The sequence below is a fragment of the Camponotus floridanus genome, unplaced genomic scaffold (assembly GCF_003227725.1).
Source record: "Camponotus floridanus strain SB8 unplaced genomic scaffold, Cflo_v7.5 scaffold17, whole genome shotgun sequence".
In the NCBI taxonomy this organism is placed as follows: domain Eukaryota; kingdom Metazoa; phylum Arthropoda; class Insecta; order Hymenoptera; family Formicidae; genus Camponotus; species Camponotus floridanus.
In genome coordinates this window covers 165,847-179,007 of record NW_020229292.1, presented here as the reverse complement: position 1 = coordinate 179,007, position 13,161 = coordinate 165,847, and the positions used below count along the sequence as shown (strand labels likewise).

General features: G+C 30.1%; 1 protein-coding gene across 1 annotated transcript; it reads right to left on the bottom strand.

The window, feature by feature from the left end:
- Positions 1-4,782: 4,782 nt before the first annotated feature.
- Positions 4,783-13,079, bottom strand: LOC105250073 (zinc finger protein 84). The gene is made up of 4 exons (XM_025407260.1): positions 13,018-13,079; positions 7,690-8,006; positions 5,892-7,436; positions 4,783-5,715 (listed from the first exon to the last, which is right to left on the bottom strand). The coding sequence occupies exons 2-4, from the start codon at positions 7,846-7,848 to the stop codon at positions 4,894-4,896; spliced, it is 2,526 nt and encodes an 841-aa protein (XP_025263045.1). The 5' UTR covers positions 7,849-8,006; positions 13,018-13,079; the 3' UTR covers positions 4,783-4,893.
- Between the last annotated feature and the right edge of the window lie 82 nt (positions 13,080-13,161).

The window sequence follows — 13,161 nt, the reverse complement described above, 5'->3', positions numbered from 1 at the left end:
ATCCTGGCCGCTCCAGTGGACACTAGGAGCCTGCAGGAGGCTACGTCGCGTCCTGTAACGCGGCGAGGACCTTCGGAGCTGTTTACACCTGCGTGCTGTGCGAAAGATATCACACGGGATTATTCGCGTCGTATATGACGACACTAAAACACCTGAGTTGGACACGTTTTGACCGCGAAATATTAGAGACAGAGAAAGAGAGAGAAAGGAAGAGAAAGAAAGAGAGAGAGAGACAGAGAGTAATATCATCCCTTAACAAGTTTTTCTTGAATGTGTATAAATACATCGGCCTATTTTTACATACAAATGTAATTTACATAATAATTGCCATCGCTCGTGAGAGATAAATTTTCACAGTTACTACGAGCTATAACATTGCAATCATAAATAGACTTTATTTTATCGATTTCAATCGGATTAACCAAAATCTTTTTAAATAAATCGTCTTTTAATATTTCCTCCCAACATTCACATAATAGGAAAAAGGATAATAACGATAATAACGAAAATCTTAAGATCAGTTTGGGAATGTTTCTTTCTAATTAAAATGGAAAATTATATATATATATATATATATATATATATATATATATATATATAATAGTATTTAGTCAATCATATGTTTTCTAGTAAAAGAAATATGCAACAGTTGGAATATATATTAAAAGTACGATCGCACAATTCAGTAAAGAATTTATATACAACATACAATCTTATTGCATTTCAATTAGCATAACTATTTAATCCACTAATTTCATAACGAAATGTTTACATTGTAATATTATAATCAATGCGCGAAAAATTACGTTATATAATACGTATATATAATAATTATGTAATACGTATATATGTATACGTAATTTTTAAAATTAATTTTTTTAGCAAAAATATTTCTCGATATTCTTATTATTAATCTTCTTACTAAACTTCGATTTAACAGAAACTTATCATTTTCAATTGTTCAAATGTAAAACTTGTAAAATGGAAAATTAAAATATCACACAGTAAAAGATAAACATCCTTATTCGATTTCTGCGAAAAGAATAAAGTTTATATTAATTAAATAATCTGCCCTCAAATTAAATCGCATCTAAATTTGTCAAGTAAGTTTATCAAGCTAATACAGAAAAATAACGCAATAATTTTGGGAGATATATATCGCATATTTTAAATTTTTTGGCGCAAAATAAGACGCCCTTATATTAACCAAATTGAAATTTCTCACATCTTCCACATGGTACGAGTGAGATAGTCGAGAGGGAAATATGATTTATTTCAACCTAGAGAAACAATTTTCGCGAGACTGGCACGGCGATACGCATCGACCGACCGACTCTTGTGCGACATTTGTTTTGCACTTGTTCTCACGAGAGAGAATGCCACGATGAGAGTAGTCGCGATGTTCCACCCTCTTTCCTGAATCTTATCCCGAGGGAATCTCGTTCCCGGCACGCGAAACGTGTGTCGCACATTGGGCAATCACACGTATACACAATCAAATGTTACATAGGCGTATTTTTTAAATAAATCTTGTATATGAGATCTCAAATGTGTCGGAGAGAGATAAATGTAAAAACATATAATCTCAGCAAACAATATATAACACACTAGCTTGAACTTAATTATAATACGTAATTTTTAAAAATAATTGAATTAAAATCAATATCATAAGCTCAGTCAAAATAAAAAGCATATAAATTATAAAACTAGAAAATTATATCATTTTGTTTTTTTTTAATTTAGAAAATTAATAACACTCGTATAGCAAAAATTAATCAATATTTTTTATATGTAAATTATAAAATTTACATGCAAATTAATATAATGTATTTTTTTACCTATTCTTTCTTTAACTTTAAAAATTATTTAAATCAATAGTAAAAGTAATATAATATAAATTTTTATGTATAACTTTCTAATTTGAAGAAAACAAATACACTTTCATAGAATTACGCCACTGTTCGCCGCGAACGCGTGCATAGAATGTGTATATGTTTTTGATATACCCGAATGTGTCAGTCTCCCCTTAGTGGCCGGTTACATATGTCCTTGATTTGTCCGGAGGATAATATTCTCCTGCAAAGTTGATTAAATATTGGTTAGTGACCTCGGACACCCTCCGCAGCCTTGTATCGCCTTTCGGTTCTGAAGACCCGCAGGAATACAATTTAATATTTCCGCGCCCGAAAACAGCGGGTGATCATTTTTCTTTCATGTAAGCGGCTACATCAAAAATTGGCGATGTTTCCAAGTCTCTGAGGGAAATCTATAAACAGCACTTAGAGTTCAAGTAGTATAAATCAAGCTTAACGGAATTTAAAATGCTTCAAGTGTGGCAATAAAATATGAATGGGAAAATATTAGCATTTAGATTATAAATACATTATAGAATATTAAAAATGAAAGATAAATTTTCATGTCTTATTGTGTACTACATAGATATCTCAGATTTCGCAAAAAAATTCAATTATTTTCAAGAAAGTTATATCGTTAGAAACATAAATTTGCAATTAAATAAAATTTATATCAAATATTATTGCACTTTGCTAACATAACTGATTAAAATACATACATGCAAACTAAAAAACATTGACAAAAATAGTACTTTTGAATTATTGATCTCTTTAAATTTACGTTAATAATTCAAATAACTATTTTCACTAGATTTGACGATTACTTAATATTAATTATTACTTTTATGCGAGCGACTCCGCCGAGGATAAGAACATATATGTATGTATATATATATATATATATATATATATATATATATTTATATATAATTTTCGATTATTTTTTTATAAACTTTATTATATAAAATATTGCAATGTGTTTGAACTTTATCGATGTCCATCATGCTGCATAAAAATATAGGCAAGCTATTTTTAGGACATCTGTTATCTTTTTTTTACAAAGACGCAATATAATTTATTTTAAACTATTTACATATGTATATATTTATATTCAATTTTTTCAGAACACGCTGTACATTACGCTTTATGTGAATATCGTATGAAAATCGATTACACAATGTTTTACATAATTACAATAAAAATATAATGTAAAATAAATTTCTTACAGGATATATTTTATGTTAATAATTCCAGCAAAAATATTCTTTATTAAGTAAGTTTTATAATCGTTTACTCTTATCTTAATAGAGATTTATAGGATTCCAGTCTTCACATGCTAAAGATTTTATCTATAGTATAACTATGATATAATCATACAAGCTGTTTTATCATTATTAGTTAAAAGCTACAACTTATTTTTTGACAAATTTATTATCTATTTGTTTCAACAATCAGAATATCAAAAGATCGTTTTTAATATATTTTACACATACATATATGTGTGTGTATGTATGTATGTATGTATGTGTATATATATATATATATATATATATATATATATATATCTTGTTTTAACAAATTTTATTTCTAAGGTTTAATAAAATATTTATGAAATCTAATATATTTATATTACGAAATTTTAATTATTCCTTCTCTATATAATAACTCGTCAAATCATTGCTAAATATAAAAATCGACCTTGCATTAAAACATATATCATTTTAAATTATATAACGTCGACCATATAATGGTGTCGAGACATGCTATGGATGAAAAAATAGACATTTTAAAAATCAAATGTACATTCCTAATTAAAAAATTGTTCGAACATAATTACTTACTCAATATTACACATTTAACTTGTGGATATAAGAAATAATTGGACCGGCTATAATTTGTGCGACACGTTAAACAAACATAAGGAAATAATATATTATAAGAAGAATCCACATAAGGAGATGATACATTATATTGCTAATAGAAAAAATAGAAATTTAATATTGTATTAAATGTTTGAAATGATCAAAACAGGTAGACCATAAATTAAACTAGAATATATATTAGAGAGTATTTAGTAGTAAAATTTATAGAATGAGGAATATCATTTCCCCCAATATCATACATTATAAAGACAGATTGATAAATAACAAAAAAATTAATTATTTATTTACTATAGCATTTTATAATCTAATATTCTAATTAATATTCTAAGTTAACCTACTAGTGTAATTTTATTATAAAGAAAAAAAGTTGTTTTTATTTTTTTTCCAATTCTATTTGTACTATAGTTTTATAATTATAAGTAATGCTTACGTTTTTGACAGCTGAATCAGTAATATATGTATAATCGATCACGAGTTCGATACTTTGTTTTCTCTTTTTAACTACGTTTCCCCTCTTTTCTTAATAAACATTTTATAACTGGTCCAGTAATTTTCTTATGTCCATAAATCTATTTATGCAAATTTCATGTATTTACTGACATAGTTCTTATCTTCTTCCAATTTTAACTTTTCATCGTATTATTTTGTACATTGTTATTTCAAAAACTTCTAATTTTTTTTAACCTGAGTCATTCGTAAGATACAACTGCATTTGCACACCTAATGCTCAAAGATAGATTTAACAAATGTTTTTGCAGTAATATACTCATTCATATTATTGTTTAACTGATATATATATATATATATATATATATATATATATATATATATATATTAGATTTTAATCTTTTACAAAGAGATATTTTTTATTTTAATTAGTAATTTGTGAATTATTATTTGCACGTAATCTCTTTTTGTACATATATTGAAATAAATAAATTTAAATACATTGCATTTTATTTAATTAATTTGTAGAATTTTTCAGATCAACTGAAATTTTTGTTTAATTTTCTTTCTCTTTCTCTATTTTTTATATCATGCTACAATTGAGATTTAATTATCTTTTAGCATCTAAAAATTACATGAATAGAGAAATGAAACAAATTGATTAAAAGGGCATATGCAATCAAAAAAGAATCAATCAGATATGATTATCGTTACATGTTCGGATAGATAGCGTAGTACGGATTCTTAAATTGTTTCGAATTGTACACATTCGGATCCTCTACGGTAAACGATTGAATTACGTTAGCGGGCACGGTTTTCTGATTGTGCACATTCGCCATCATGTATTGCGGCGTGGATACGACTTGACCTACCGTCGCTTCCTCTACCAATTTTCTCTGAGAGTAGATCAGTAGTTGGGGCATGGGCGTATCGTTCTGCTGCGGCGTGTTGTCCGTCGCAGAGACCGCAAAACCGATCGTGGCCGTTGTTGAGCCGGATAACTGCTGCGCTTTGCACTTCTTCGTATGGGCGTACAATGATCCAGCATTATTGTAGCTTTTGGTACAAAGCTTGCACACATATGGTCGCTGACCGGTATGCGTGTACGTATGCTCGTTCAGAGAGGTCAATCGTCGGAAGGACTTGGCGCAGACGTTGCAATGATACTTGGCCTCACCGGTGTGCATGGTGATGTGTCGCGCCAGGGTGTTGGCTCGGGCGAACGCCCTGCTACAATATTGACAAATGTACGGTTTCTCACCGCTGTGAGTCCTCAAATGCAATTGCAAGTATGTGCTCTTGGTAAAAGCGCGGCTGCACGTGTTACACACGTACGGTTTGATGCCAGTGTGCGTGCGCATATGCGCCACCAGCGAACCGCTCTGGGCAAAACACTTGCTGCACTTCTCACAGAGAAATCGCTTCTGTGTGTCCTTCACTCGTTTGTGCCTCTCTACATGGTTCGCCAGAGATTGAGCCTGCGCAAACGCCTTCGGACAGAGCGCACATTTATGCGGCCTGTTGTGTCGGTCCTATAATAAGATATAACAGTTTGATTAGAATTACTTTTATTAGAGATGCGCTCTTCGAAAAACGAATAAAGGGAGAAAAAGATAATATAATTTTATATATTCTAACTTCATTTAATGCTTTCGAATATAAAATAAGTATACAAAATTTATAAATGATATTATAATAACAAACTTGCCTTCTTCCGACTCTCGGAATTCTCATTGATTTTGTTCTCATTATCCTCATCGTCATCATCCTCATCGTCAGTGTTCCCGAATATTTCCTCCTTATGCTTCGATTGTTCGTGATCTTTTAGTTTGTCAATTCTTGAGAACCCTTTCCCGCAGGTCGAGCAATTGAATTTCAAGCCGCTATGCGTCGAAATGTGTCTCTTCAGGTTTCTCTTTGTAGCGAAAAGCTTACCGCACTGTGTGCACTGTAAACTTTCGATCGGTAGATCGCTATCATCGTCGTCCTCTTCTTCTTCTTCCTCTTCGGATTCATTTTCTCCGAAGGTGTCTCTTGGTGTCCTCTCCTTCTGCTCGTTTGTTGTTTTATTTACATGCTGATCGAGTACATCATTCGAAGTCTCTTCGTTATATTCAGGATGAGTTTTAGCATGAGATAAAAAGGACTTTTGATATATGAATTGCTTTGAGCAAACTTTGCATGTAAATTTAAAACTTTTCTTCTCTTCTCTTGTGCCGTCCAACACGTTGCCACTTCTAGTAACTTTTGCCGATGTCTTAATTTTTTTATTTTCATTAATTTCTTGCGATATTTTATCATCCCCTGTATTATTTTCATGACTGTTAAGCACATGGCTTTTCAACTTAGCAATGCTCGAGAATTGTTTGTCACACACATAACACACATAACGCAGCTTTGTCTTGTGTTTATGTTTGTGTTTGTGCACAATCATATGTCGTTGTAGTGCTCCTTTCGTCGAAAATGATCTCATGCAAAGCAAACATCTGTGGTGTCCGATTGTTCTATTTATTAGTGGCTTCTCTTCATCGTCACTGCAATTCATAACGTTTTTCATATTTTGCTTGTCTGCTTCTAACATTGCAGAGTTTGAAACATTATGATTATTGAAATCCTCAAATGACGACGCATCGTTCTTAACTTCGACCTTTAATGCGTCTTCTCTATTTTCGTCCGTTAAACTTTCCGGTGTCTCATTGTCTTCGGACAATATCAACTGTTCCTGCTTGATGCGTCTGTCGTCTGTTGTCGAGTCGGACAATCTATTTGATCGATTATCAAGCGCATCATCCATACGTGCCTCGTGGCATAAGGCTACTTCTATTATTTCAGTGTTATGTACATTCTCTTTGAGTACATCGTATTGTGCATTATTTTTGCCATTTGATTCTATAATTTCCTCTGTTTTCTGCATAAACTCGTTATGTATACAAGATTCATTGTTAATTATCGCATCGGATTGAATGGTATTATCGAATGTAATCATATCGTGATGCGAATAGATTTTTTGTTCCACGATACGATTATCTTTATCACAGGAGGCTACATTGGATAGATTCGTAATTATATGTTTCACCATTGTTGTAACATCTTTCGCGTGTTTATCATGTAACATAGGTTGAATCTGTGATTTCAGGATCTGACGTAGCTTCAGATCGGAATCCTGAATCTGGCATTTGAAGTCATAAGACATGTCGAGCAGATGGTTGCAAGATAAACAGATGGAAGCTGGAAGACCATCTCCCTCCTCCGCCTGCGAAAACTTCTTAGTTAGTTTAACTTTGCATGTAAAAATATTATTTGCATATATGTACGAAGCAAAAAATAATATGCGGTATCAAAGTCAACGTTAATAAAGAACAATATTTGTCCGCATTCGAGAAGATGTGTCGGAATAAATTGAAACAACAAGGATAACAGAGAACAACCGCGTTCAAGATCACGAACAAGATAGGTATTTCGAAGGGTTACGGAGTACTTCGAAGGCAAAGAAGGCAAAAACTAACCTGCACGGCGGCGATTGCCATCAGCTTCTCCGATATTCCATTGCGAAACAGCTGACACGTTTCCGTGCACGACTTGAGACAGATGCGGCATTCGTCGCCCACGATTCGCTCTACGCGAGCCATGTTATTCATCATCACGTCATCGTTCGAAATTGCCATTGAAATGCACTCGGAGATGCAATCCACTTCGCGAAAAACACAATGCACCCAGTTACGTGCCACTGCCGCTGGCCACTACGCGGCCACCATTTGCTCCGACTCCGATGTGATCGACCATCGACTTCGAGTTGCGATATATCGACGCCGCTTGGAGAGATCTTGAAAATTTCCGCAGAGGGTAAAGGCAATAATTGAGCAAAAATTATGATTTCTGACTTCACTTTTAAAGCAACGGCAAAAAAATTACCCGTTGAAAATTAAGTGTGTGTATATATGTGTATATATATATATATATATATATATATATATATACATACACACACGCTATATACAGGGTGTTTCAGACCATCCGTACCACCCATTTAAAAAGAAAAAATATGTACCCACATAGCATACATATCCAAAAGATGTCCAGAAAGTATCCAGAAGATATCTTTGGGCGATTAGACATCTTCAGGATGTCCTGTTAATGTCTTTTGGACATAGGATGCTATATGGGTTAATTGTTAATTGCAAATTACATATTTTTTTTTAAAACAATTGAGAAGTTGAAAATATCATCATTCGATAGAGCGCATTTATAAAGAAATGTTTTTACTTTTTTGAAATAACCACTTTTCTAATAGTTTTTAAATGGGTAGTACAGGTGATCTGAAACACCCTGTGTGATGTGTACACACACACACACATATATATATATATATATATATATATATGTGTGTGTATTTAACCATCTAGTTTTTTGCTGTCTCTAGGATCACTACTTATGTATTGTCTAATTATTTAGTTTAAATATAAACAAAAACAAAAGTAGATATCTGAAAAAATAATTTTAATTACATTTAAAAAGTAACCCACACACAAAAGAAATATAATGACAATAAATCAAGCTAATTTATCATCATAAAATCTATTATAGTAAATATTAAAAGTAGAAATGTGTGAAAATAAATATAATGTTATTAGTATCAGAGATAAAGCTTTTGCATTCATTATTCATTTCATGCTTCTATTCTTACTTCAGAGAAATTCATTTGATACATTATGGTGGGTTGACAACACAAAACATTATGTTTTACCTTTATTGAGATATTTATATACACATAAATTTTACTTATCCATACATTACAGCGATATCTTACAAGTATCATAATATTCCTATACCTTGCAATTCTTGTTACAATCGATTAGCGGTAATGATTCTACATGAAAAAACAAATTGAAATTGTAAAGTGAAATGTAATATGTTTCCATGTGAGGTTTAGTTACTAGTAAGAAAATTGATTTTGCAGAATGAAAAATTAACGATTCTTTCTCTCTTTATTAAACTGGATAAATTTTAATAATCTTGTATTATCTGGTGAATCATTGATTTTATTTCAATAATCCACCAGAATACAAATGGAAAATAAAAATTCAAGTGGAAAAATAAAGATATGAGTTTAATATTTTTTACATATAATTTTCAGAAACTTAAATTACTTTTAATTCTTTTTTCAAAGAAATGTTTTACCCTCCCCCCCCCCCGTTATAAAGGACCATATACATATACATATATATATATATATATATATATATATATATATATTTTATATATACAATAAATTTTCTCATCCTATGCTAAATAATTGTACAACATCAGTCTTTAACGAAACGCTCGCTTCTCGTGAATACATGAAACTTTCTCTCACTTTCTACCTCTCGTTTTCTCATTCTCTTTCCATTTTATCGTTTCTTGTCTCCAACTTAGTTAGAAAAATTCATTATTCAATTCCAAAACGATTCTCTATTTATCTGTACACACTTTACAACTTGACATCCGACTCTTCTATTTTTTTTATAATCCTTTTAAGAGATGGATGATATTCTTATAATGACTATGCACGACTAACAACAGCCTGGCACTTAGTATCTGTATTCTTTGCGCATTTACAATTGACAACAGTATCATAATGAAATCTCTCAATATGGTATTAACAGTTAATATATCAATCACATAAAATGTTCTAGAAGTCGCATATCTTTTTATACACTGAGCAAATTAAAATTAATCTCTGAATTGAAAGAACAATGAATTGAATGAAACAACTCATTTGTCACAAACATTTTAATTTGCGATATTAATTTCATTAATATAATTAATATATTATATTGTTACCATATAATTTTATTCAAACTTGCCTCGAACTAAGATAAGCAAAAATCAAGTGCATTTTATTTCTAAAATTATTACTTTTTCTTTGCTATCTCTAAAATTGTGACTTATAGAAAGCATATAAACTCTATATAAATATTGCATAATTTGTCATATTATTTAATTATTAAACGCCAAGCTACACGGATAACGCATAAAATAAAATCACAGCTTTTTATCTTTACGTACAAAGATTTTTCTAATTGATGAAATAGACACATATATTTAAATTTATCAATATTATGATATACATGATAATTTTCTTTGAAACTTTTTGGCCAAAATTAATAATACAAACCAAGTGTCAACTGATTGGGTGCAAGTATATAAGTTCAGAAAATAATGCTTAATAAAAGTTTTTTAACGTTATGCAATTGTGTGCGCAGAACATATGTAGAGTTTAACTCTAAAATGTTGATATAAGATATTAACTTTGTATTTTAATATAAAAAATTAATCATTGTGCAGAAACAATATTGATAATTGAGAAAAATGTAATGAAATGGCACACATTTATGAAAATGTAATGATATTATTGTAATATTAAGTGTATTATTATAAATTGTTTAAACATTTTTTCAGAGATTAAAATTGTAATCTTTCATTATGCTTTAACAAAAAGCAAAAAAAGAAAAAAAGAAAAAAAACAAAAAAGCAGAAAACAAAAAACTATATAAAAATGAAAATGAATGAATGAATGTGTTGAGAAAAGTTATCTTTTGAAACGATTCTTACAGTGTTCCGCTCCAAATAAAATATAATAATTGACGCTTTTTTTATATTTCCAATAATCTCCTTAATATTAATAAATCTGTTTTTTTAATAGTAGTTTTAAAATTAACCACATATATGTTTCGGAATAGTTCGAAAAATAAATAGTGACAAAAAGTGTAAAAACTGTCTCATGTGCCTGATAACAGATCTGTAAAAGATGGACGCTAAATATCTATTCTTGTAATAATTTTTCAGCTCTTTTGTTAAATATTATACAATATACGATGTTATATATGACTAACTAATTTAATATATATGAACGCTCGTAAATGTACATCTATGATCTACATGTTCGATATGTACATAACGACGCGATATCTTTCTACATAAATAATGTAGAAACTATCAAAACAGAGATGGATATTCTAACATTAACTAACATTTTACATTGTTTTTTTTTTCTAAGTGCAAATTTGACCAAATATACATTGCTTCATTAAGGAATAATTGCGTCTTATCGTATAGCACTAACAAGATATCAGTGGGGAAAATTGCAAAATAATCTAATAAAATCGGATCATTGAAGAAATACATGAGAAAATGTATAAAATCGTGAAATAAAGTATATATAAGAATACCCAATAGAATTGTCGCTATATAATAAAATGAGAAATTGTATCTTAGGTATAATTTATGACGATGTTTAAAAAAATTTACAAAATTATTTTATTTCGAAAGAATCTAAAACATAATTATTTAAGTTCTTTTCTCTGTATGCATATATATGTATTCTTTCAAAATAATCCTTTTATGCAATTACATATTTCTGTTATGAATAATTGCGAAGCTGTTAAAAGCATTATTGAAAACCACTTTATCAATCTTTTCAAATTTCTGCAGCAAAACATAAAATTTAGAGACAAAAAATTCCTTCATACACGAATGTTTATAAAATACAATACAGCCATTCCAAGAATTTTTAAAAGTTATCCCGTAGATAATTTCCCGTAGATAAATGTTGATATAGTAAATATGATTTGGAGAAATTATAATCATAGATCGTTATAATAACATTCATAGCATTAAAAATATTCATTATAAATATAATTTTCATTCAATTTTTAAATTTAATAATCTAATTTTATTAATGATCATATAATATTAAATATATAGATCATATATTTCGAGAATAATTTTAAAATGTATCGTTCTTGGTAATATCTCTTATGCCCGATTTCACTAACCGCGTTTAATTTTAATTGTAGTTTAACTCACTCGTTATCTTTTTCTTTCTTTAGAAAGAGACAAAAAGTGAGTTGAACTAAGATTAAAGTTAAATGCGGTTGATGAAATCGGGTATTAAAGAGATACAATAATATACAAGTAAAATAATTGTTAATTTACAATATTATTGTTCAAGAATCATTATCTAATATAACACTGCTTGAAAATTGAGTAAAACCAATAGAACAAAAAAAAAACCAAATTAATAAATTCTAATTACAGAATTCAATATCGAAATATTTATCACAAGGTTATAATACGCATGAGTCTTACTAAAGCTTTAGAATGGAAGTGGGCTGAAGCTTTTAACGAGTGGATTTATATTGTTTGCACGACCAGAATCAGTTTAGATAATTGATTTTTAATGAAAATATAATGACATCTTTGAAACAACTTGAAACATCTAGTATAATTCACAAAATCGAAAATTGCTATTATATATGTTGTCTATCAAGCATTATATAATAACAAGTATTTTGCATAGCAAATCTGCAATCTTGCGTCTTTTTTTCATCTTTAATTTTATTCTTATAAATAAAAGATGTAAAAAAGAGATAGCATACAAGATGAAGAGAAAAAAAACTGCAAATTATGAAATGAAGAATAGCACCGAAAGCAAAACCCGTCAGACACTTAAAATTTACAATGACTATTATAGCATCACACATTCTGCTTTCAGATTTCTGGAGTTTTTCGGCTTTTAGAACAAAAAATAACCTGTCGAATAAATCTATAATACAATACAAGCCTTTATTCCGCATTCATATGTATCCACGATTTCGCGAGAAGCGGAGTCTCAGCTTCCTAATGTCTATGCGACATTATTAAACAACATCCGCTTTTCCTAATTTCACCTCTCTCTTTCTTTCCCTGCAAGATACACCGGGTCCATCTCCGGTACGTACATGCTACCTGAAAGGAGGAAGGACTACTTTTTGCTATATTTTTAAAGCACAGTGCAATCAATGCGCTGGTACCTTTTTGAGTACCCCAGGAGCAACGATTATGACATCGAGCATGTTTCCAACGTCGAGCTGCTCTCTTGTTGCATCTAGATGTAAGATTAGATATTAGGATGGTACCCCGAGAATACGCGCGATATTCGTCTGCCGCAGAAGAGA